Source organism: Lepidochelys kempii, chromosome 7 (genome assembly GCF_965140285.1).
Source record: "Lepidochelys kempii isolate rLepKem1 chromosome 7, rLepKem1.hap1, whole genome shotgun sequence".
Taxonomy (NCBI): domain Eukaryota; kingdom Metazoa; phylum Chordata; order Testudines; family Cheloniidae; genus Lepidochelys; species Lepidochelys kempii.
Genome location: NC_136386.1, coordinates 32,388,691 through 32,408,943, shown reverse-complemented (window position 1 = coordinate 32,408,943; position 20,253 = coordinate 32,388,691). Strand labels below are relative to the sequence as shown.

Here is a 20,253-nt window from a genome sequence, read left to right as displayed (position 1 = left end):
CAGATTGAGACAATTCAGCTGAATGCAACGCAATTCTGTGCTGTCACACCAACTTTAATGCAGTTCTCTTTGGTGTGTTGCACATCAGTGCAATGTAATTCAGTGTAACACATCCTCCAAGTTTGGTGCAGCTCATGACTCCCATTTGTGTGCAATACAGTACAGGGCAATCCTTCCCAGTGCAAGGCAGCAGCCACCTGCATGGCAACAGAACTGCAGAACTGCATTTTCCATTCCCCGCTAGAGAGGGACCCATCTCTAAACCTCTCTAGGCCCCTTTAAGAGCAGGCCTGGCCCACTCACTACATCTCTAGAAGCAGCCATTACAGATCCAGGAGGTTAGGACTGGGCTACAGAGTAAGAACGAGAAGCAGCAGGATAGGCTAGCGTCCCTGTCATGCACCCTCTGCCTACAACTCCCATGCTGCAAAGGGTCAGGATGCTGATTTAACCATGTAGTGTGGCATGCTCCTGCAAGCAGTAATAACACAGCCCCTGACAATCAGGTGTTTTATTTTGGAGGGGATTTGGTCTGAACCCAAAAGTGCTGGGGTTGCAGTATTTATGCAAATAAACATTGGGAAGGGAGGCATCGTTAGCCATGGTTACACTAATAACTGTTCTAACACCCATGGTGTATCATAACCACTACAAAGGAATACAGTACACAGCACTCTGCCAGAGTTAGTTGCTCTCAAAGCACACAATGAAAATTCATTAGTAAAGGTTTGGCAGCCTCTTGCAAGTGCTATTATCCCCCTTCTACAGAGGGGAGAAACTGAGGCAGTGGCAAAGCCAGGAATATAGAATGCCTCTGATCCTACTGTTTGAGACCCTGCTCCACTCCCATAACAATCAACTCTCACTCCCTGCTCCAGCCCACTAGACCACTCTCCCATCCCAGTGCCAGGACTAGAACCCCTAGGTCCTCCTGCTCTAACCCACTAAAAAATCCCACTTGCTCCTTCCTGCATTTGAGATGCAATTTTGCCCTGGATGATTCCTGGTTTGTTCTAAAGATGATAGTGCAGGATTTCTTGGGGTTAGTGGGTGGACCCCCCATGAGATGCAGTTGTCCAGCCTCACCAGCTAGGACTGAGACCCCTTTATTCCATCTCTGGCTCTGGTGTCCAATCTCCCTTGCCATTGGTTTTGAAAGCCCCGTTGGAGTAATACAGAGGAAATGAGGTTGTAATCATGTCAGATTCAAATGATTAATGCTAATGTTCCCAGGGCTGGAGACAGGCACTCTCCGACTGCAAGGCCGAAACCTCCTTACATGCCTGGCTTGAAGCCATCAGAAACCTTGCAGGCGCTCTGTTCTGGGAATGTCCCCGTGCAATCGTGTGAGAGCTGCAAGTGACACTACAAATGTGTGAGGAGCTCTGCCGGCATGTGTGAACAATTCCTCCTGCAACGAGGCAAGCAACTCCTGGAATAACTGAGCGACCCCTAGTGCAAACGCGTGAGCAGTGCCCAGGGCAGCTGCTCAGCTCCTGGTGCCTCCTGTGCAAATGGGCCCCGGTGACAGCTGCAGTCATGTCACTTGAGCAACACCCTGGTGCACCAATATGGGCAATTCCCCGTGCAAGCAACAGAGCGAGCAGCTCTTGAAGGTGCAAAAGGTGTGAACCGTAGGAGCAACCCCTAGTGCAACTGAACGCTACCTGCGGAGCACCTCCCAGCCCAGCCGGGAACGCCCTGTGCCTTTAAAACTGGGCCGAGTCCTGCTCTCAGCCCAGCCAATGGCCGCTGGGGGTGACATCATCCTACAGCAATGACGCAGGTTCTATTTTTAAGGGACCAATGGGTTGGCCGGAAGGGCGTCACGTGGCCCCGAGAGGTTACTTAATGTCAGCCTAATGAACGGTGCAGCATCAAAGAGAGGCAGCGGAGGCTGCTGCCTGGGGAGGGGGGGGGCCTCGCGGGACCAGGGGGTTGGCGCTGCCTGGGCCGGGATCCCATGCACCGAGCTGGGGAGCTGCTGCATCCAAGCCCCTGACCTCGGCCCCAAGCCATCGGCTGCTCCCTGGATCCGCACAGGCTGAGCTGCAGAGCGGCGGGGGAGCTGGTCCATGAGGCTGCAGGCATCCCCGGTGGGGCAGCCCCCAGGAAGAGAAGACGAGCCGCCCGCCTCACCTTAGCTTCCATACTGCGTTGCGAGGAGGGGGCCTCGGGTTGTTTTTTGCAAGCCCCGGTTGCACTTGCCTCTGGGGAGGGTGGGAGCGGGACAAGAAGGGAGGAGGCCTCGGTCTCTGCATTGCAACAAGGGCAGGCTTCGCAACGGGGGCTGTCATTTATTCAGTTTGCTTGACTGTTTACGAGCTTCCCAGCAGGGCAGCGTGTTGGGGAGGGAGCCATGGTAAGATGAGTCCAGAGTCTCTCCAGAGCCGTGAACTTGCCACCTGAGGAAGGCAGCAGGGAGGGGAGCAGGTGCGAGAGTGACCCCCAGTCTTTCCCCCCCTGCACAGAGATCTCTTGCTTTCAGTGCATCTGGCCATAGGTTGGGGGATGCAACTTGGTGCAGAATGACCCATCTGATGCATCAGTGGCTATCTCCCCCCTGTGCTCCCCAAACCTGCAGCAGGTGACCCTGTTGGAGATGATTATATGACTGGTGACCCTCCTTTTTCCCCTCCCAGGACACAAATTTCCTCCTTCCTTTCCGACCCTTGGATCCTGTCCGCGTCAGAGAGAGACCGGAATCTCCTTCCAATTTTTTATAGTAGTTACATTTTTGTGTGTGTGTGAAATCCTAGATCTGTTACATTTTGGCTTAAATATCGTGGCTTGGCTCTCTCCAAAGGGACAGAAGCTGCCTAGGTAGAGGGCAGAGGGGATTGAGCTACTTACAGCATCCTTAAGCCATAAGCTTTGCCAGTGAATGGAAGATAGTGCGTGTGTGTGTGTTGTTTGTTTGGTGCATGGGTCTGATTTTTTTTTTAAGGATAAAGTCTTCCATTTAGTTCGGAAAACAAGCTGGGTAGCTGTGGGCACAGTGCTGTAAAAAGCGTTTACATTTATCTTCCCCATAGTGACAGCAGGGTGGGGAACTGCAGTCTGTGTCATTTAGCAACTTCCCCCTTTGTAAAGTTTTTGCTGCTTGGATGGGGGTGGCAGGTCTTATTGGTGTGTGCAATTTACTACATTGCTGCTAAATTCAGGGGTTGGTGTTGCATCATTGCTTTGGCTTGGGGGTGGAGGAAGCTGAAAGCAAATGAACTTAGGGAAGTGTCTTTAGTTTTGGAAGTGATGGTTTACAAACGTGTCTTTTAAAGTCCAGTCTTAAGTCAGAGGGAGCACAATCTGGTTGGCATTGAATGCACTATTACTTAAGGGTTTGCAAAAAGGGATAGGGGTTTTGCTGCTAGAATTGCCCCCTACATTTATCCTACAGTCACCAAAGTTTGGAGGGAGCTGGTTTCAAATCCTCGTTGGCTTCTGATTCATCAGGATCACTACTGGGGGGAGGGGTGTCTGAACTGGGCTGCCTGATTCATTCCCCCTTGGAGACACGTGGGGAAGAGAAACTTGGGATTCAGAGTAAAAACACTTTGCTTTCCAAATGCACGAGGAACTTACCTTAACCCTTGCTTGAGGAACTGCCTGGATTTCAGCTGAACTCATCCTCTGCATCGGGCTGCCCGTGGAATAAATAGGTGATCCCCCACCCCTACCATTGTAGCCAATTGTGGGGCAGGTGTTTGTGTGAGGGGGATAATACCCCCTGCAGTGATTCATGCCAAAGCAGGTGTCTTGTTGGGTCTGAAACTTTGAATGTACCTGTAGACCTAAAGTAAGGCTCCAGGCCTGGAATCCTCTTGGGAATCGGAAACTGGATGATCACCTGCACCCTGCCCCAGGGCGCGAAGGGGAGCTGTGTTGGATACGTGCTGCCCTCTTGCCATGGGGTGCGTGCTGAGGATGCGAGTAGCTTATATTCCTGCCATGTTGGACACCTCTCCAGAGTGCTAACGGGCACTGCTTTACCCAGCATCCTCTTGGCTTAGCCAGAGTGGCCCTGTCTATTGGAGGAGAGGAGCCAAGTAGCTCTGATAGCTGCCTCCGCCTGCGACCATGGAGACCAAGCTGCCCCCCGCTGGCACCCCCACCAGCCCCTCATCCCCAGGGATGTCGCCTGTCCCCCCGCCTGATAAAGTGGACGGTTTCTCCCGGCGCTCCCTGCGCCGCTCCCGTCAGCGCCGCTCTCACAGCTCATCCCAATTCCGGTACCAGAGCAACCAACAGGAGCTGACACCCCTGCCCTTGCTGAAAGGTGAGTGTCGCACAGCTGGTGGGACTGGGAGTGGGACTCCTGAATTCTGTCCCAGCCCTGGGAGGGGAGTGGGGTCTAGTTGTTGGAGCAGGGGGTTGGGAGTCAGGCTTCCTGGATTCTCTTCAGCTCTGGACAAGTGCCTCCTGTGCCTCAGTTTCCCCATCTGCTCAAGGGATGACACACGGATATTTGCACAGGGCTTGTCCCATACAGCAGATAAGGGAATGCTCAGTGTGAGCATGAGACCCTTATTTCCTGTCTGCCCTGCTTAGCCCCATTTTCCCTTGTCACCCATGCCCTGTGCTTTGAGTGCCTTATTGTTATCCTGCCCTTTGTGATTCCAAACAGCATCTCATCCCCAGTGTCACCCTGCACAGGGGTCACCTGAGTGCTCTGGGGCTAAGTGATCTTGGGCTTTGTTAATGTAGGGTTTTCTAGGAGTCCTGGTGCTGTCTGTACTGGGTTTGTTATGGCAGTGTCTTTTTGGGAGCATCAAGCCTGGCTTTGCTTTTGTAGGGTTGCCTGTGAGTGTTGGTCTTTGTTATTGCAGGGTCTCTTGGGAATCCTGGGGGCTACTGCTAACTGTGCTGTAGGTCCCTTAGTGGAGCTAGGCCAGGTTTGTTGGAGGGTCGCGCTGGTTTTGTTAGTGGGTCACATGGGAGCTCTGGGCCTGGTTTTTTGTTGTTGGGCTGTGTGTGGTGGGGTTACTTGGCAATGCTGGTTGCAGTTCTCTTCTTCCCCCCCTACCCCCAGGCTGGTCTGAGCTTGGCTCTGCTGTGGTGTGTTCCCTGCCTGCTCCTGCAAAGAGGGAAGTGGCTGGAACCCCTTAGTCACCGCACCCCTCCCTCTTCCTTTGGCCCATCTGGGCCCAGTGACTCAGCCACCCTGCATGGCACAACAGGCCCCTGGGAAATGAGGCAGCCCCATGAGGACTGGTTTAGAACCAACCACAGGAAGGGGGACTGGTTGCTCAGGGGATGGGGAATGGGATATGGGCACCAGTTCCCATCTAGGCTGAGTTACTAGGACATCACTGACCTCTGATGACCATTTGGTTGCCCACAGCATGAGATGAATTTGCCAGGTCCCAGCCTGGCTCCAAGCAGGACATGTGGCTACACTGCACAGCCAGTTCACTCAGGACACAGAGCTAGGCTGGCCCTATCCTGTTAGTTTCCAGTCTGCAATGGCAGGGGTGTGATGCTGATGCCTCCCCTAACAGCACTGGCAGCTCCTTGAGCCCTCCATGCCCTTAGTTCAAACCTTCCCCTTCCTTACTTCTTTGGGAGTCTCTAGCCCCTGGCCTGCTAGACAGTCCCAATCGCCTTAGCATCCCGTGGCGGGTTAGGACTTGGGAGGAGTTCTGGTACTGGATCTGGGGATGGGGGGAGGATCTTTTGGGGTGTCGCACCATCATTGAAGTCCTTAGTGGGGGGCAGGCCCCCATGGGCAGGGAGGTGTCCCATAGGGGTCACCGCTTATAGCGGCAACTGTTCCCTGGTCATCTAGTGCTTGTTGTGTTCAAGCTGCCATGTTGCATCAGACCCATGGGCCCATCTAGTCTGGCCTAGTATCTAGACTTCACTCCCTGAGCTGGGGATAGAACTCTAGAGCCCTGACTCCCAACCCACGCACCCACCCGCTGTAACCATTGGACCCCACTCCACTCTCAGAGCTGGGAATAGAAGTCTGACTCCCAACCCCCACCCCCGAACCTGCTAGACCTTCCTCCCCCCTCAGTACAATGCTGGGTGTTTGCTTGGTTTCTCTAAGTGCCTTTTGGAGCCAGCAGCCAAATTGATGCTGAGTGTCTCCCTGGGAACCTTTCCAGATACCCACTGGCGCTCTCAGTGGCTGCGGGGGGGGGAAGGGGGGCGGTTATGTGTGTGGGAGCCCAGAGCTGTAATAGAAGGGGGCTGCAAGTCAATGTCAGACACCAGTCTGGTATAACTGATCTGGCCACACATGTACCTGGGTTTGATTTGCCATGATTCTCATGGGCCCTTCTGAGCCGACTTCAAGCAGGCCGGGATCAGTGTGCAGCCGACCTTCGCACCTGGGGCTAGCGAGAGGATCCCCCATGCTGTGGCCAAAGTCAGACTGTGTCATAACTCGCTGGCGACTGCCCTCCGACCAGATTGGATGGTGAGCTGAGGGCTTTGCCGCACATTGGCTTGGCAAGCTCCACATCTGCTAAGAAGCCCTGGGCTAGGGTAGCAGGGGAGCTGTGGGTTGGGATAGAGGAGCCCCAGCGGAGCTCCGTGCATATGTGAGCTCAGCTCTGCAATAGCAAGAAGCTCTTTAAGCTCCAGAGGTTTAAAAACACAGTGTGGGATTTGGCTTCCCACACGTCTGCCACCCGTGTCGGGGGATCCCTTGGGCCTTCCACAGATCACGTCTTTACCCCCACGCTGCAATCCCAGCCCTGTAGGCTTCTCTGTTCAGAGCTGCCTGGAGGCTGGTGCTGCTAGCTGCATGGAGCTGTCACTGGGGGCTTAAGTGAGACCAAGGAGGGAGTGGGACTGAATGGCCTTCTCCTCTAGGAGGCCCAGGCTCAGGTCTGGCCCCAGGGTGGGAGGACTGGCTGGCTCAGGGACGAGGAATGGGACATGGGGCCTTTCCCCTCCAGGCGCCACCATCTTTGCTCTGAGTTGCTTGGTGGCCTCTTCCTGGAGTGAATTTGTCAAGTCTCAGCCTGATTCCAAGCTGGGAGGGGAGTTTGTGCCACCCATCAGTCTGCACCTTCAGTGGTTGAGGCCCTGGTGGTGAATTCAGCCTCCCTTCCCTTAGAAACCCCCCAGCTTCAGTGTTCAACATCCCCCACTGCCTGACTTAAAGATCTCGCCTGTCAATCCCTGCCCCCCAGTGCCAGCTGTGCCCCTGATATCTTCCGGGGACGGGGGCAGAGCTGAAGGGCAAGGAGGCACTGGTGGCAGAATTTGGAGATTGGAAGGTGGTAGGGGAGATGTGCTCCATCTGTGTCCAGCCTGGAGGTGCAGGTGAATTTCTGTAGGTCTGTTTTATTGGGTCTCCTGTTTCTCTCCCTGCCCAGAATGGAACATGAGGCACCAGAGCTGCCTGGCAGGCAGGCAGGGAAGTGAATCCTGGGGACTTCAGGGACAGTGCCTTGCTTGTGTCTGGGGGAGCAAGGGCTTCTGCTGGGTCTAGATCATGGGGCTTGGGGAGCCAGGTTCTCTCTCTTGGCTTCAGGGGACCTGGTCCCAGCTGTGTCTCTGGCTGGGGCTGCCTCATGAGCTGCTGTCTCCACCTGGAGGCAGGAAATTGTCTGCCTTGGGAGACAGCTCTGGGAGGAATATGGGCATCATCTCCTCCTCCCCCACATCTGGCCTTATGTTCCCTCCCCTCCTCCCTGCTTCCCAGGGCTCTGGATGCTGCTGCTTCATCTCCAATCTCTGCTGCTGTGGAGACTGGTCCTGTGGGGCTTCCTACCCACTAGCCTCCCTGAGGAGAGAACCAGGAGTGGGCTTGCTGAACCAACTCACTGCTGCTCTTCAGTCCTGACCCACTGGCAGCCCTGGCTCTGCTGCTGATGCGTCTCAGTCTCAACCTGCAACACCTTCTACTGTGTCAAATGCCGTGTTTGTCTTTCCTGCCCCAGATGCACCTCCCCTGGCCCGGCGATTGTCAGGAGTGGCCAGTGCCTATATTCACAGCCAGGTCCATGGAGGCAAAAGGCCAGTCTTGCAGCAGAACCTCCCACTATCCCACCTGCCTGACCAGGACCCCCCGCCCCGCCACAGGGTCTCCCCACTGTTATCCCAGCCTCATGTGCTCTAGCTGTGCTTCCACATGTTGCTAGAATACTGAGGGCATCACAGGCAGGGGCTGTGCCAGTCCCAGCCCGGCCGCTGGTGGGGGTGGGGGCTGCCTGTTCTTGCTGATCAAAGCTGATGCCAGTGCCATCTCCCCAGAGAGCTGTTGGGGCTGAGTAGCGTCTTGAGTTCAGAGTGGAACCTAGATATGGGGCTGGGGAGAGGCTCTGACGTTTGGAGACCAAGGGGTGTGGAATCCGAGATCATCTCTTCACAGAATTTACTGGGGCTCTGCTAGATTCCTTGCCCCACTGTTTTTAGGGACTCTATTCTGAGGGGGGCTGTAATCTGTGTGTTGAGGGAAGTGCACTGGGGCAACTTTCCCTGTTGGCCTCAAATGGAGATCCATGGGGGTTCTTTAAGAAAACCAGAGACAGCCTGGAAGTTTTGTTGCAGGGTCCCTGGTTGTCTTGGGGCTCCCTGCTGCACACCAGGTCTGAGTGGCTGTAGGGGCAGGTTGCATGGAGTCTAATGGCTAGAGCACGAGGACTCCGGGGTTCTATTTCTGGCTCTGCCACTGACCATAAGCAAGTTTCTTCCCCTCTCTGTGCCTCAGTTTCCCCCTCCCACCCTGTATCTTTTTGACGGAGGTCTTCAAGGCAGGGACTGTCTCTTGAAAGTCTGTTCAGTGCCCAGCATGACAGGCCCCTGATCTTGGAGGGGTTGGGGGCTCTGTGCAGTGCTACCATCATACCCGTAATTATTCCTGGTTCACAGGTATAAATCCCAGCTCAGGTAGACATACATGGGCTAGCTCTGCTTGAGCAAGAGCCTAAAAGTAGCAGCGTGGCTGCAGCGACTTGGGCTGGCTACCCTAGTACATGCTCAGGTTGTTGGGCAGTATTGTACTCTCTTGGCTAGTCCAGGCTGCCACCAAGGTCGCACTGCTATCTTGCTAGCTCAAGCTCTGTCTGCCTGAGCGGGGAAGCACCCTCTCACCTGCTGTGTAGATGTGTCCTGTGTCACAGCTCCTCCAAGGAGGTCATTAATGGTGTCTGCGTCCTGTCCTGAGGTGATATGTACCCAGTCAGTATGGGGATAGTTGAAAACGTCCCCATTATTATTGGGGTTTATATTTTTGTTGCCTCTTTAATCTCCCTGAGAATTTTGCAGTCATGGTCACCATCCTGGTCAGGGGGTCGGTAGTATATTCCTACTGCTATACTCTTATTACTCAAGCATGGGATTTCTATCCCTAGAGATTCTGTGGGACAGTTTAATTAATTTAAGGTTTGTACTATGTCTATCACATATAGTGCCACTCCCCCACCAGCACAGCCTACTGTCATTCCTGTATATGTCCCGGTTACTACCATGTCCTGTTGATTATCACCAGTTCACAAAGTTTCTGTGATGCCTATTATATCAATATGCTCCTTCAATACAAGGCACTCAGGTTCATCCCTTCTGACCTTAGAATCTGTGACCCTGAGTCACCACAAAACCCAGTGTTTAACTTCTTCATTGGTGTTAAACAGGGCTTGGATTGTTAATTATTTGCATTGTAGTAGTGTCTAGGAACCCTAGTCATGGACCGTGGCCCCATTGCATTGGGTGCTGTACAGACACAGAGCAAAGACTGTCCCTGCTGTCACGTAACATGGGAAGGGAACAGCTTGATGTGAATGGACTTTTCATGCCAAAGGGATTTGCAGACAGGGAGACACCCCTGGGGAGAGCTCCCTAGAGCAGGGACTATGGTGATTCTCAGCAAACCCCCAGCACAGTGAATTGGCTTGGGGTTTACCTTCCCTTTGGCTGTTCTCCCAGGGTTAGGGCTTGGGGCTAAGCCCCATCACCCATCCACCTAGGACTGAACCACTTCATGCTGGGGGCTGATGTTTGCGCAGTGCTGACTTCCCTTTCCCCAGATGTGGGAGTGCTGAACCCCCCTCCCCAATGGGAATCGTACCACTTCATCCTGATGGCATGCTCAGCGTTGCACCCCAGCCATGTGGGAATGTACCATTCTATACTGGGGAGGGTGCAGTCCATGTGGGATTGTAGCCCTTTACATTGGGGGTGCATGCTTGGCTCTGAAACCCCAGCCCACGGTGGATTGTACCATTGTCTGGTGAGGTGGTGTGGTGTTGGGGCCAACCCACCAGTCCATTTGGGATTGTATCACTTTGGGGGGGTATGTGCATATGTTGTCAGGGCTAAGTCCCCCCCCCCCATGGGATAGTGTCACTTTGTGGGGGGGGTGTCGGTGTCAGGGCTAAGTGGAAGTCCATGTGGGATTGTACCACTTTCCCATGGGCGGGGGGGTGTTGTCGGGGCTAAGCTTCCAATCCATGTGTGGCTTTGCATCACTTTGTGGCGGGGGTGTCCTTGGTGCTGATGCCCCCTTTCTGCAGACGTGGCGGTGGCGGAGCTGCACGAGCTGCTGTGCAAGAAGCTCCAGCAGTGCTGCGTGCTCTTCGACTTCCTGGACTGCGTGGCCGACCTCAAGGGCAAGGAGATCAAGCGGGCTGCGCTCAACGAGCTGGTGGAGTGTGTGGCCACCAACCGTGGCATCCTCATTGAGCCCGTTTACCCCGAGATCATCAAGATGGTGAGGGAGCAGGGCCAGGTGCCAGGAGGGAAATGGGGTCTGATGGGCTAGAGTTGGGCCTGGGAGCCAGGACTCCTGGGTTCTAACCCCAACTCTGGGAGGGGAGTGGGGTCTAGTGGGTTTGGGGGGGTGGGTGTGGGGGGCTAAGAGCCAGGACTCCTGGGTTCTGTGCCTTTTTCCATTGCTCAAAGAGCAGGTCAGTGGCATTCTGGGTGGGACTGACTCCAGTGGAGAATGGGGGTTGGAATAGGCTGGTTGGGGGTAGTGGTGGGGGGGGTTCTACAGACCCAATTGACCCCCCTTTCTAATCTTTCCAGATCTCAGTCAACATCTTCCGGACACTCCCACCCACTGAGAACCCCGAGTTTGACCCTGAAGAGGATGAGCCGAACCTGGAGCCCTCCTGGCCCCATCTCCAGGTGAGACACCCCTCAGGGAGAGTGTGGCAGGAGGGCAGGGGTCTGGTGCCACTGGGGGCTGCAGGATTCGATCTTGCTGCCCAGAGAGGCAGCAGAATATAGTCACAGTTGGGGCTCCTACCCAGAGTTGGCAGCACTCCCATCCAGCTGGCTGCAGGGCAGGGATTGGGGGAGGGGCACAATTTCTAGCTCTGCATCTAGGCTGGACTCCCTGCCATTCTTAAGGAGGGTGCGTACTTATGGGCAATGGAGCAGGGCTATGCCACAGAGTTGGGTGGCAAGGTGCAAGGATGAAAATACTGTCTGTTGTGGAGAGCCACCGTGCATCCAGCAGTGTTCTAAATTCTCTTGCTCAGCTGGTCTACGAGTTCTTCCTCCGCTTCCTGGAAAGCCCTGACTTCCAGCCCTCTGTGGCCAAACGCTACGTCGACCAGAAATTTGTGCTGATGGTGAGTGGTGCCTGGGAAAGCAGCTGGATTGGGGGGACCGAGGAATATTGGGGGAGTGGAAGATCATGAGAGGCTGCTGCTGTTGGTCTGTTGCAGCATGAGGAGTCAGTGGGGTGGGGGTAATGGCTGCTTTGAGTCCCCTCCCTCCAGGGTTCTACATTCAAGGGGTCCCTTGGCCTGGGTGGTGGGAGCCTGGCTCCTAGCTAGGGTGCTGCAAGTTTGCTGACTCTTGCCCTGACTGGGCTCCAAACCTTCATTATGATGGGGCACTTTGGCTGGCAGCAGACACACACCCCCAGAACTGGACAGGTTCATTAGGAGCAGTACCCCCTGTGGTGGGTGCGTGGAGTGAGGGGGCTTCACCCACTGCAGCCGATCCTAGGCTGGGGAAGCAGGCAGGAGTGGGTGGGCATGCTTAGAGCAGATCTGGGTCGGTTCCGAACCTGCCGGGGACAAACTAATCATTGCACCTACTGTCTGCGATGGGGGAGGATGGGTCATCTGTGGGATACCAGGGTTGGGGGGAAGAGCTAACTCCCCCCGGGGATATTCAGGCTGGATGTTGAGATGAAGGTTGGCGGGGGTGGGGCAGGTTGCAAGGTCGTCTGTGGGACCCTCTCCCCTGCCCCCCCAGCTGCTGGAGCTGTTTGACAGTGAGGACCCGCGGGAGCGTGAGTACCTCAAGACCATCCTGCACCGGGTCTATGGCAAGTTCCTGGGACTGCGTGCCTACATCCGCAAGCAGTGCAACAACATCTTCCTGCGGTGAGCCCCCCAGGCAGCGTGGAGCCTGCTAGGGGGCAGAGGTCCCCTTCCAGCCAGTCTCAAGCCAGGCACTCTGACCTAACCAAGGAGCATGGGCTACCATGGCACTCCAGGAAGTCCCTCCTGGGGAGGGTGGGACTTCCTGGGGGGTGGTGATTTGTGGCCAGTGGTGGGATTCCCTGGCATCATGATTCTTTCGGGGGCAGGAGGGTGGGACTTCCTGGAAGTATGTCCCCAAAGCATATAAAGCCCTGCCCCCCCATCCTCTCGTGGTTGGCAGGTGCCTGAGTTGTGTCCCCTGGTCTCAGAGGGGGCAGGGCCCTGAATTCCACCAGTTACCCAGGTCTCCCCCTGCTCTATGGGGGATGATGTGCCCTGACAGGGCTTTGCCCCATATGCCCAGTATGTGTGGTGAGGCTGGGGAAATCACCCCCTAAGTTTGACCATGGGGTTGGGATGACCAGTAGAGGGTTACTGTGACTCAGGGTGCCCATCAGGGAGCAGTGTACTGCCTGCAAAGCACAGTCTCCCTGGGAGCGTTCTCCAGTTGCTCTGGGCTGAAGCTGGTACTGAAGCCATGGGGGGGCACTAGCCTGCCCACAGCAGCCTCCCCTAGACCCCCACCCCCTCCAGAATTCACGGCACCTGTTTCCTCCCCACCACGCTGCTGGCAGGGCTGGCTCCCTCCCCCTACCACATATGGGGGTCCAAGGGGTGAGTGCTCCAGCAGGGAGTTGGGGGTTAGTAAAGAGGCATTGGAGGCATTTTCATCTCTTACCTCTTTCTCTCCCCCCCCCCCCCCCCCCAAGGTTTATCTACGAGACGGAGCATTTCAATGGTGTGGCCGAGCTCCTGGAAATCCTGGGCAGGTAATGGTTGGACATGGGGACAGGTATGCAGGGGTGGGGGGTGCACATTGGTGGGGTGGGGGATGCCCAGCCTTACAGGCCCATGATCTGTTTTCTGGAAATCAGTAGAGGGTGCCCATAAGGATTCAGCCCTCCCCAGGGGGCATCCCCCACCAGTAACCATAGAGTAGCCACCAGAGCACCTTGTATCCTCCCCCCAGAGGCTGCTGGGGTCTAGGGCTCCCTCTCCCCCATCCTACCACACCCCACAGTTTATCCCATCCCACACCCAGATGGAGCCAGCACAGCTCCAGCTCCCCGTCAGCTGCTGGATCCTGATCTCCATCCCCCAAGTTGTGTGTGTGTTTGTGTCACCACCTGTCCCTCCTCCCTTTAACCTGCAGCATCATCAATGGCTTCGCCCTGCCCCTGAAGACTGAGCACAAGCACTTCCTGGTGCGGGTGCTGATCCCCCTGCACTCGGTCAAATCCCTCTCCATCTTCCATGCCCAGGTAAGTGCCACCCCCCTTCTGGGAGTGGCCCTGCAGTCTGACCTTTCACCTCCAGGTCAGATAAGGGGTCACCTCCAGGGGCGGGAGCTGCAGGAGTCTGCTCCTGAAATTGTGCAAGGAGTAAGTGATCCTCAGGGAATGGGCTGGTTCAAGGGGGCAGAGAATGGGATACAGGGCCTCTACCCTGTCAGAGGGTCTGGCTCTCATCTGGGAGATTGAAGAGTGGTCTCAGTGATCATGCCCTAGTGCAGCAGCTGTGCGGGGGACCCCTGTGCCGTTCTGTCCAGGTCAGCACTGCCTTTAGCCCCTCTGAGATTTGATTTCCCCTGCCCTCCCCATCCCCCCTGCAGTTCCAGGCATTGGAAGTTGCCTCATTACTGCCCCCTTGTGGCTGCCTTATGTCTGTTGGCATAAAGCTGGGATAGTGTCAGTCATGGATAGGGGCCTACCAAATTCATGGTCCGTTTTGGTCAATTTCATGGTCATACGATTTAAAAAATCAAAAATTTCATGATTTCAGCTATTTAAATCTGAAATTTAATGGTGGTGTAATTGTAGGGGTCCTGACACAAAGGAGTGGTAGGGGGGTTGCAAGATTATTGCGGGGGGGGGGGGAGGGGAAGGTTGTGTAGTACAGGGTAAAAGATCGGATATCATGGTCTGTGATGTGTTTTTGATGGCTGTGAATTTGGAAGGGTCTTAGTCATGGACCCTGCTGATGGGAATCTTACCTCTTGAGGGAGGGGGTGGGCGAAATCTGCAGGTTGGGAGGGATCTCGGTCAGGTGCTGCATGTGGGATGGGCATGGGGAACAGACCGTCTGGGTTCTAGTATTTAGGTGGTGTGGGGAGCCCTGTCTCAGATGCTTCCACTGCCTGCTGGTGGGGATCTGAGCTCAATGGGCTAGGGAGGAATCTAGGGGGTGGGGACCAGTGCAGGGGCTCCGTTTCTGATGCCACCCCACTTCCCCTTGCAGCTGGCGTACTGCGTGGTACAGTTCCTGGAGAAAGATGCCACCCTGACGGAGCATGTAAGTGCAGCCCCATGGTGGGGGATGCGATCCAGGGCCCAGTGGCTCTCCTCTCTAACCCTACCATGTCCCCCTCCCCACAGGTGATCCGGGGACTGCTGAAATACTGGCCGAAGACCTGCACTCAGAAGGAGGTGGGGCTGGGGCTGGGTTAGGGGCCTGCTAGCGGGAAACAGGCAGACATGGGGACCTGGAGGGTAGGGTTGTGGGGAAGGGCATTGGTGAGGAGCATCTGTGCACTGCATAGGGGCCTAGAGGGATGTGGGGCGGGGGGTGAAAGACTGGATAGCACTGGATGGGGTAAAGAATGGGTATTGGGGGATTTGGGGGCAGGCACAGTGGGTGGCCATTGTTGGGGGGATGCTTGTTGGGTGTGGGGAGACATGGTCTGTGGGGATCAGGGAGCACACAGTGTGGGGTGTGACCTGGGTGGGTTATCGAGGGTGCCTCTCCTAGCCCTGTAGCTCACAGGGGGAGATTTGCCTCTCCCCATACCCGGCAGGTGATGTTCCTGGGAGAGATTGAGGAGATCCTGGATGTGATTGAGCCCTCGCAGTTTGTCAAGGTGCAGGAACCGCTCTTCAAACAAATCGCACGCTGCATCTCCAGCCCCCACTTCCAGGTGTGTGCAGGCTGGGGGGTGGGGCCTGAGCTCAGGGTGGGGCCTAGACCCCTCATGAGTCTGGGGTCTGGGGCTTTCCCCATCAGGGTTCTAGGACACCAAGGGTCACTGCCCCCAATTAGGGGCTGGGGAGGGGGTCCAGACTTAGTCAAGCTAGGGCTCCCTGAGTCTGGGCTGGTCCTGAATCCTGGGTCCCCCACCCCAGTTTGGGGGCTGAGGGGGTCAGGGTTGTTGGTGCTGAGGTCCTTTCCTCAGGCTTGGGGTGCAGTCAAGGCCCCTGCTGGTGGGGATCAGACTCCCAAAAAGGGCGGCCCCCAGCACTCATTCTAGGTGGTAGGGGAGGTGAGTGGGGTTGGGAGGGTGCAAGGCTGGGCAGCCCCAGCACTCACCCTGTCTCCGTTGTCCCCAGGTGGCAGAGCGGGCTCTGTACTTCTGGAACAACGAATATATCCTGAGTCTGATTGAGGACAATTGCCACACGGTGCTGCCTGCTATCTTTGGCACCCTCTACCGGGTCTCCAAGGAGCACTGGAACCAGTGAGTGTGTGTGGGGGACATGTCTCAGCTGCCTGCCCTCTAGCCCCTGCAGGGCTCCAGGCACTGGGGATCCCTCCTCTCTGGGGAGTCTCTCCTCCTAGGGTCTTGCTGTTCTCCCCAACCCCTCCCCTGCTGTGTAAGGAACACAGGGTGGTTGGGGGGGCATTGGGGAACTGGGGTGAGGAGCCTGGGCGGGGGGCTGTGAAGTGGGCATCTTGGCAAACTCCAAGATGCTTTGCAGGGCTGTGGGGGGTGAGCATTGTGGCAAGCGCCAGGATGCGTTGAGGGAAGAGGTTGGTGGGTTCCCTGGGGCAGGGAATCCAACATAGGGCTGGCACCTGAAACCAGTCAGGGTCTCACCTCTCCTCCCTCCCCCATGCCCACAGGACAATCGTCTCCCTGGTCTACAACGTGCTCAAGACCTTCATGGAGATGAATGGGAAACTCTTTGATGAGCTCACGGCCTCCTACAAGGTGGAGAAGCAGCAGTGAGTGGGGGCCAGGTGTTGGAGGGAATGTGGGGCATCCAGATGTTGGAATGGGGGCCAGTCTCCTCCCCCCATGTCCTTAGGGCCAGCTCCCTCTATGCAGGAGTCCCACAGGGATTCTGGGAGAGGTGGGCACTGCTGCCCAGTCATGTGACCCACTGCCTGGCATTCCATAGGCCATACCTGTCTCTTAGCCCTTGCACAGAGTTGGGCTGGCAGCCGGGGAGTGAGGAGCCCCCAGTCAGTTTAGAGTAAGCGCCCCCAGCAGTGTGCAGAAGTGGAAGGCCAGAGGATGCTGCCGAGTTATGCTGGTTGTCCCTGCACAATGCCCTTGGGTGGTGCTCCCCTCATCTTGGCCTGGGTTTCCCGAGGGCATGCCCCATCCCCCACAATGCCCTGGGGCGCTCTGAGGCCATCTTGGCCTGGGTTTCCCTAGGGCTTCTCCAGAGCTCCTCTGAGGGCGTTTGACCCCAGGTGCTGCCTTGGGTTATCGGCAAGGGGCCAAGTTGGGTACCGCCTTCCCCCCTCACTCTGCCACCCTGTCTCTGCAGGGAGCTGAAGAAGGAGAAAGAGCGTCAGGAGCTCTGGAAGCAGCTGGACGAGCTGCAGCTGAAGAAGCTGCAGGGTCTGGAGGAGGCGCAAATGAACCGACTCAATCTCCAGCACAGCCTGGGCTTGCAGGGTGGCAACAAGAGTTAGAGAGATGCCCAGCCGGCCACCAGCCCCTCCCCTGCCCAGCCTGTGCCAAACCAGAGCTGGCCCCTCTGTGCTGCAGGAGCCCACGGGCCCCCCAGCCATCGCCATCCCCATCCTACCAGGGACACGGATCCAAAACAGGACTGGAGGGGGGCACCCCTGCTTCAGCAATTGCACCCCACTTGGGCTGGCACTTCTCATCACATCTCCATGGTGTACACTTAACACATCACCCCACGTGACCTCTGTGGGTCCTAGCTGGCACAGGGGCATGTTGTTGGCGGTAGCCCCAGTGCCTCCCATTCCTTAGTGGTGCAGGGTCCAGCCTCAGCCCCTTGCCAAAGGGGCAGGGCCAGGCTACGTCTTGGGGTAGGAGCAGGGTAGGGATGCAGTAGGCTGCAGGGGCACGGGACCTCTGGTGAAGGGGTCCCCATGGCTGCTAGGGACAGGGTGAGTTGCTTGGCAATCAGCCTGTCTCCGTTGTTCTGGTCCAGGGAGCCACCTCTGTTTGGCATATGGGATATAACAAGGGGTTAGATGGGGGACCCAGCTTAGCTAATCCCAGTGCAAGCTGAACCCCCAGCCCCCCACCACACTGCAGTGGCTTGTGGCTGGCTCTGCTGTAGGGGCCGGATGGGGGGGCTCTGTGTTTCCTAAAGCAATAGACCCTCCTGTTCCAACCTAGGGCTCCTAATGTAAGAGGGGAGGGAGTAGAGCTCCTTTTGAGAGGCTGGGAGTTCAGTTCCTGCCCCCCTCCCCCTCTGTGGGATGAGCCTGGAGGTGGTGAGACTGAGCTGCTGTGATGGGAAGGACTCTGAAAAAGATCAGCTGAGACTTACATTAATCCTCCTCCATTTGTCCCTTGGCTCATTACCGCCCCTGGGGCAGATCCATCTCTCAGCCCTGGAGCTTGCTCCCCAAAACTTGGCAGTTAGCTTAGTGGGGCACTCTCTTAGCTCCCCTTATTCATCATTGCACCCCACTTCACTCCCCTATAGAAACAGCTTGGGGGAGATCTCCCCCCTCCAATACATTGGGGCACCCCACAATCCTGATCCATACATCCGCGCACCCCACAATCCTTCCCATTTCCACCCCATCTCAGTCTCCCGCACAAACAGCGTGGGGAAGATCCCCCTCTCCTATATATCTGTGCACAATCCTGACTGCCCTGCACAAACATACTTAGGGGAGATTCCCCTGTCATACCCCCCATGCCCCAATGGAAACCAGGCTTCTATGGGATCCTGTTTTCTCCCCCCGGCCTCCATTGCTGCTCCAACAGGCAAATGTATCTCCCCTAGCACAAATGCCTCAATAGCAGAGATGTTGGAGGGGTCTGTGTAGTGCCCTCAGGTTCAGGACCAGCAGCCATGGATGTGGCAGCTCAGAGGACAGAAGGGATTGTTAGTGGGGAGGCAGGAGTGGAGGGCCTGTTGTCAGCCACTATCTGATTTTTTTTGTACACTGCTAAGGGACAGAGAGGGAAGCAGCTGGAGAACTGGATCTGGGGTCCATGGGTATGTGAGGGTGGGGGTACCCCTCCCTGGAGATGGGGGTGGTGCAGAAAGGCAAGGAAGAGAGCAGCCTTACAGCCCTGCAAAGCTAATATCAATCTCCCCTGCCTCTTCCTCCCAGTCCTCTTGGTTCAGCTCTTGGGGGTACATTCCTTCTTGCCATGACCCCTCCCCGCAGCAGCTGTCAGCTGCTACTGTCACTTTAAAAGTTTGCTTCCTTCTTCCTTTTCAATTTCCCTTGGAAACATGGGTCAGTCTATTCAAAACATCCCCTCCCCCCATGGTGCACTCTATCCTGCAGCATTCCCCAGATGGTAGCGTCAGTATACCCCCTCCCTGTTTAGATGGTATGGTCCATTCTGCTCCATTTCCTTAGGGAGTGATCAAGTTGAACCAACCCCTTTTCCAGCTTGGAGCCTTGATAGACTGTACCATCTGGGGAAATAAAGGGATGAGATGAAGATTACTATTTGATGTGGTCTTTGAGTGGCTTGTACCATCTGGAATCGATTGTTACATCTTTGGGGCTAAAGAGGGAGGGGTCTGCATAGGCCCTGCCATGGAACTGGGAGAAGGGTGTTAAATAGGCTGTGCCATCTCAGGAGATAGGGGAAACGGATTTAGGACTGTTTCATTCTGGGAGCAGGGAGAACTGTATAGATGATCATTGCTGGGTTGGGGAAGTTAAACTTGACTTTTCCAAGTCTAGCAATTGGGTGTGGGGTGGAGAATAGACTGTGTGGTCACAGGGCAAGGGAGGTTGGACTCAGCATTCCAGCACTGGGAAAGGGATAAGTGCATAGTTTCTATTATATTAAAGGGGGTGAGCTGGATGGAACCTGCCATTGCGGGGGTGGGGGCAGTTGACTGCTCTGTCTCACATTGAATGGACTACACCATTTGACTGGGTGGATGGTAATGTATCTCATGGGTGAGAAGGAGGGGCCTGAATAGACTATGCCATTTGAAGGGGGTGTTGAATAGACTTACCATTTTGGGGCGTGGGGGTTGAAAAATTCCCATTTCTAGTCCTGCTGAGCCCATGCTCTTGCATCTCCAATGTCTTAATTTTCTTCCCATCTTTGAGTGCCGGCGCTGGCCAAAAGGCATCCCGGGTATCACATCGTGCCCTCAATACTAGGCATGACTTAAAATATTTTACAGTTCCCTGGGGGGTTTGTTATTTTTTTAATTACTATTTTATTGGTGGGAGTAGTGGGATATTTTTAATTTAAACCTTAATTTATTTGTAGCAACTCACACCATATGGTGACTGTAGTAACCGGGTGCACAATTGTTGTCTCTTAGATACAGCGGCGACTTAGTTACCATGAGAGGGAATTGGGGTTGGGGATGGACACCAGGGGTTATTTTTGAGGGAGGAGGAATTCAGGGGGAGGGGTGGAGTGAAAAACAAGAAGTTAAATTACTATATTTAAGATAATTTGGTTTAAAGCTACCCTCTCTCTTCTCCCCCCTTATTTTTGTTTGCTGGATAAGTCTGTATTCAATAAAGAGATACTTTCATGTCACTGGGCTCTGCAGATTCCATTCACAAAGTGTTAGGCTGTGAAGGTGGGAGAAGGGGCATGTAGGTGGGGACTGGGAGTCAGGACACCTGGGTTCTTTTCGCAGTCACTGATTTGTTCTGTGACCTTGGGCAGGTTGCAGATCACGGAGTTCTCTTGCTATGTAAAATACACTCA

General features: G+C 55.5%; 1 protein-coding gene across 1 annotated transcript; it reads left to right on the top strand.

The window, feature by feature from the left end:
• The first annotated feature begins 1,856 nt into the window (after positions 1 to 1,856).
• On the top strand, positions 1,857 to 20,079 carry PPP2R5B (protein phosphatase 2 regulatory subunit B'beta). Its single transcript, XM_073351919.2, has 13 exons — positions 1,857 to 4,276; positions 10,467 to 10,663; positions 10,981 to 11,082; positions 11,439 to 11,531; positions 12,166 to 12,296; positions 13,106 to 13,165; positions 13,549 to 13,657; positions 14,634 to 14,687; positions 14,771 to 14,821; positions 15,190 to 15,309; positions 15,719 to 15,846; positions 16,233 to 16,334; positions 16,886 to 20,079. The coding sequence occupies exons 1-13, from the start codon at positions 4,078 to 4,080 to the stop codon at positions 17,031 to 17,033; spliced, it is 1,494 nt and encodes a 497-aa protein (XP_073208020.1). The 5' UTR covers positions 1,857 to 4,077; the 3' UTR covers positions 17,034 to 20,079.
• The last annotated feature ends 174 nt before the right edge of the window (positions 20,080 to 20,253 follow it).

Bases quoted from the DNA above. Each gene is read 5' to 3' on its own strand.
- PPP2R5B (XM_073351919.2), top strand. From the start codon at position 4,078: ATGGAGACCAAGCTGCCCCCCGCTGGCACCCCCACCAGCCCCTCATCC. The intron at 11,532-12,165 runs GTGAGTGGTGCC...CTGCCCCCCCAG, and splicing joins ACCAGAAATTTGTGCTGATG to CTGCTGGAGCTGTTTGACAG. The intron at 12,297-13,105 runs GTGAGCCCCCCA...CCCCCCCCCAAG, and splicing joins TGCAACAACATCTTCCTGCG to GTTTATCTACGAGACGGAGC.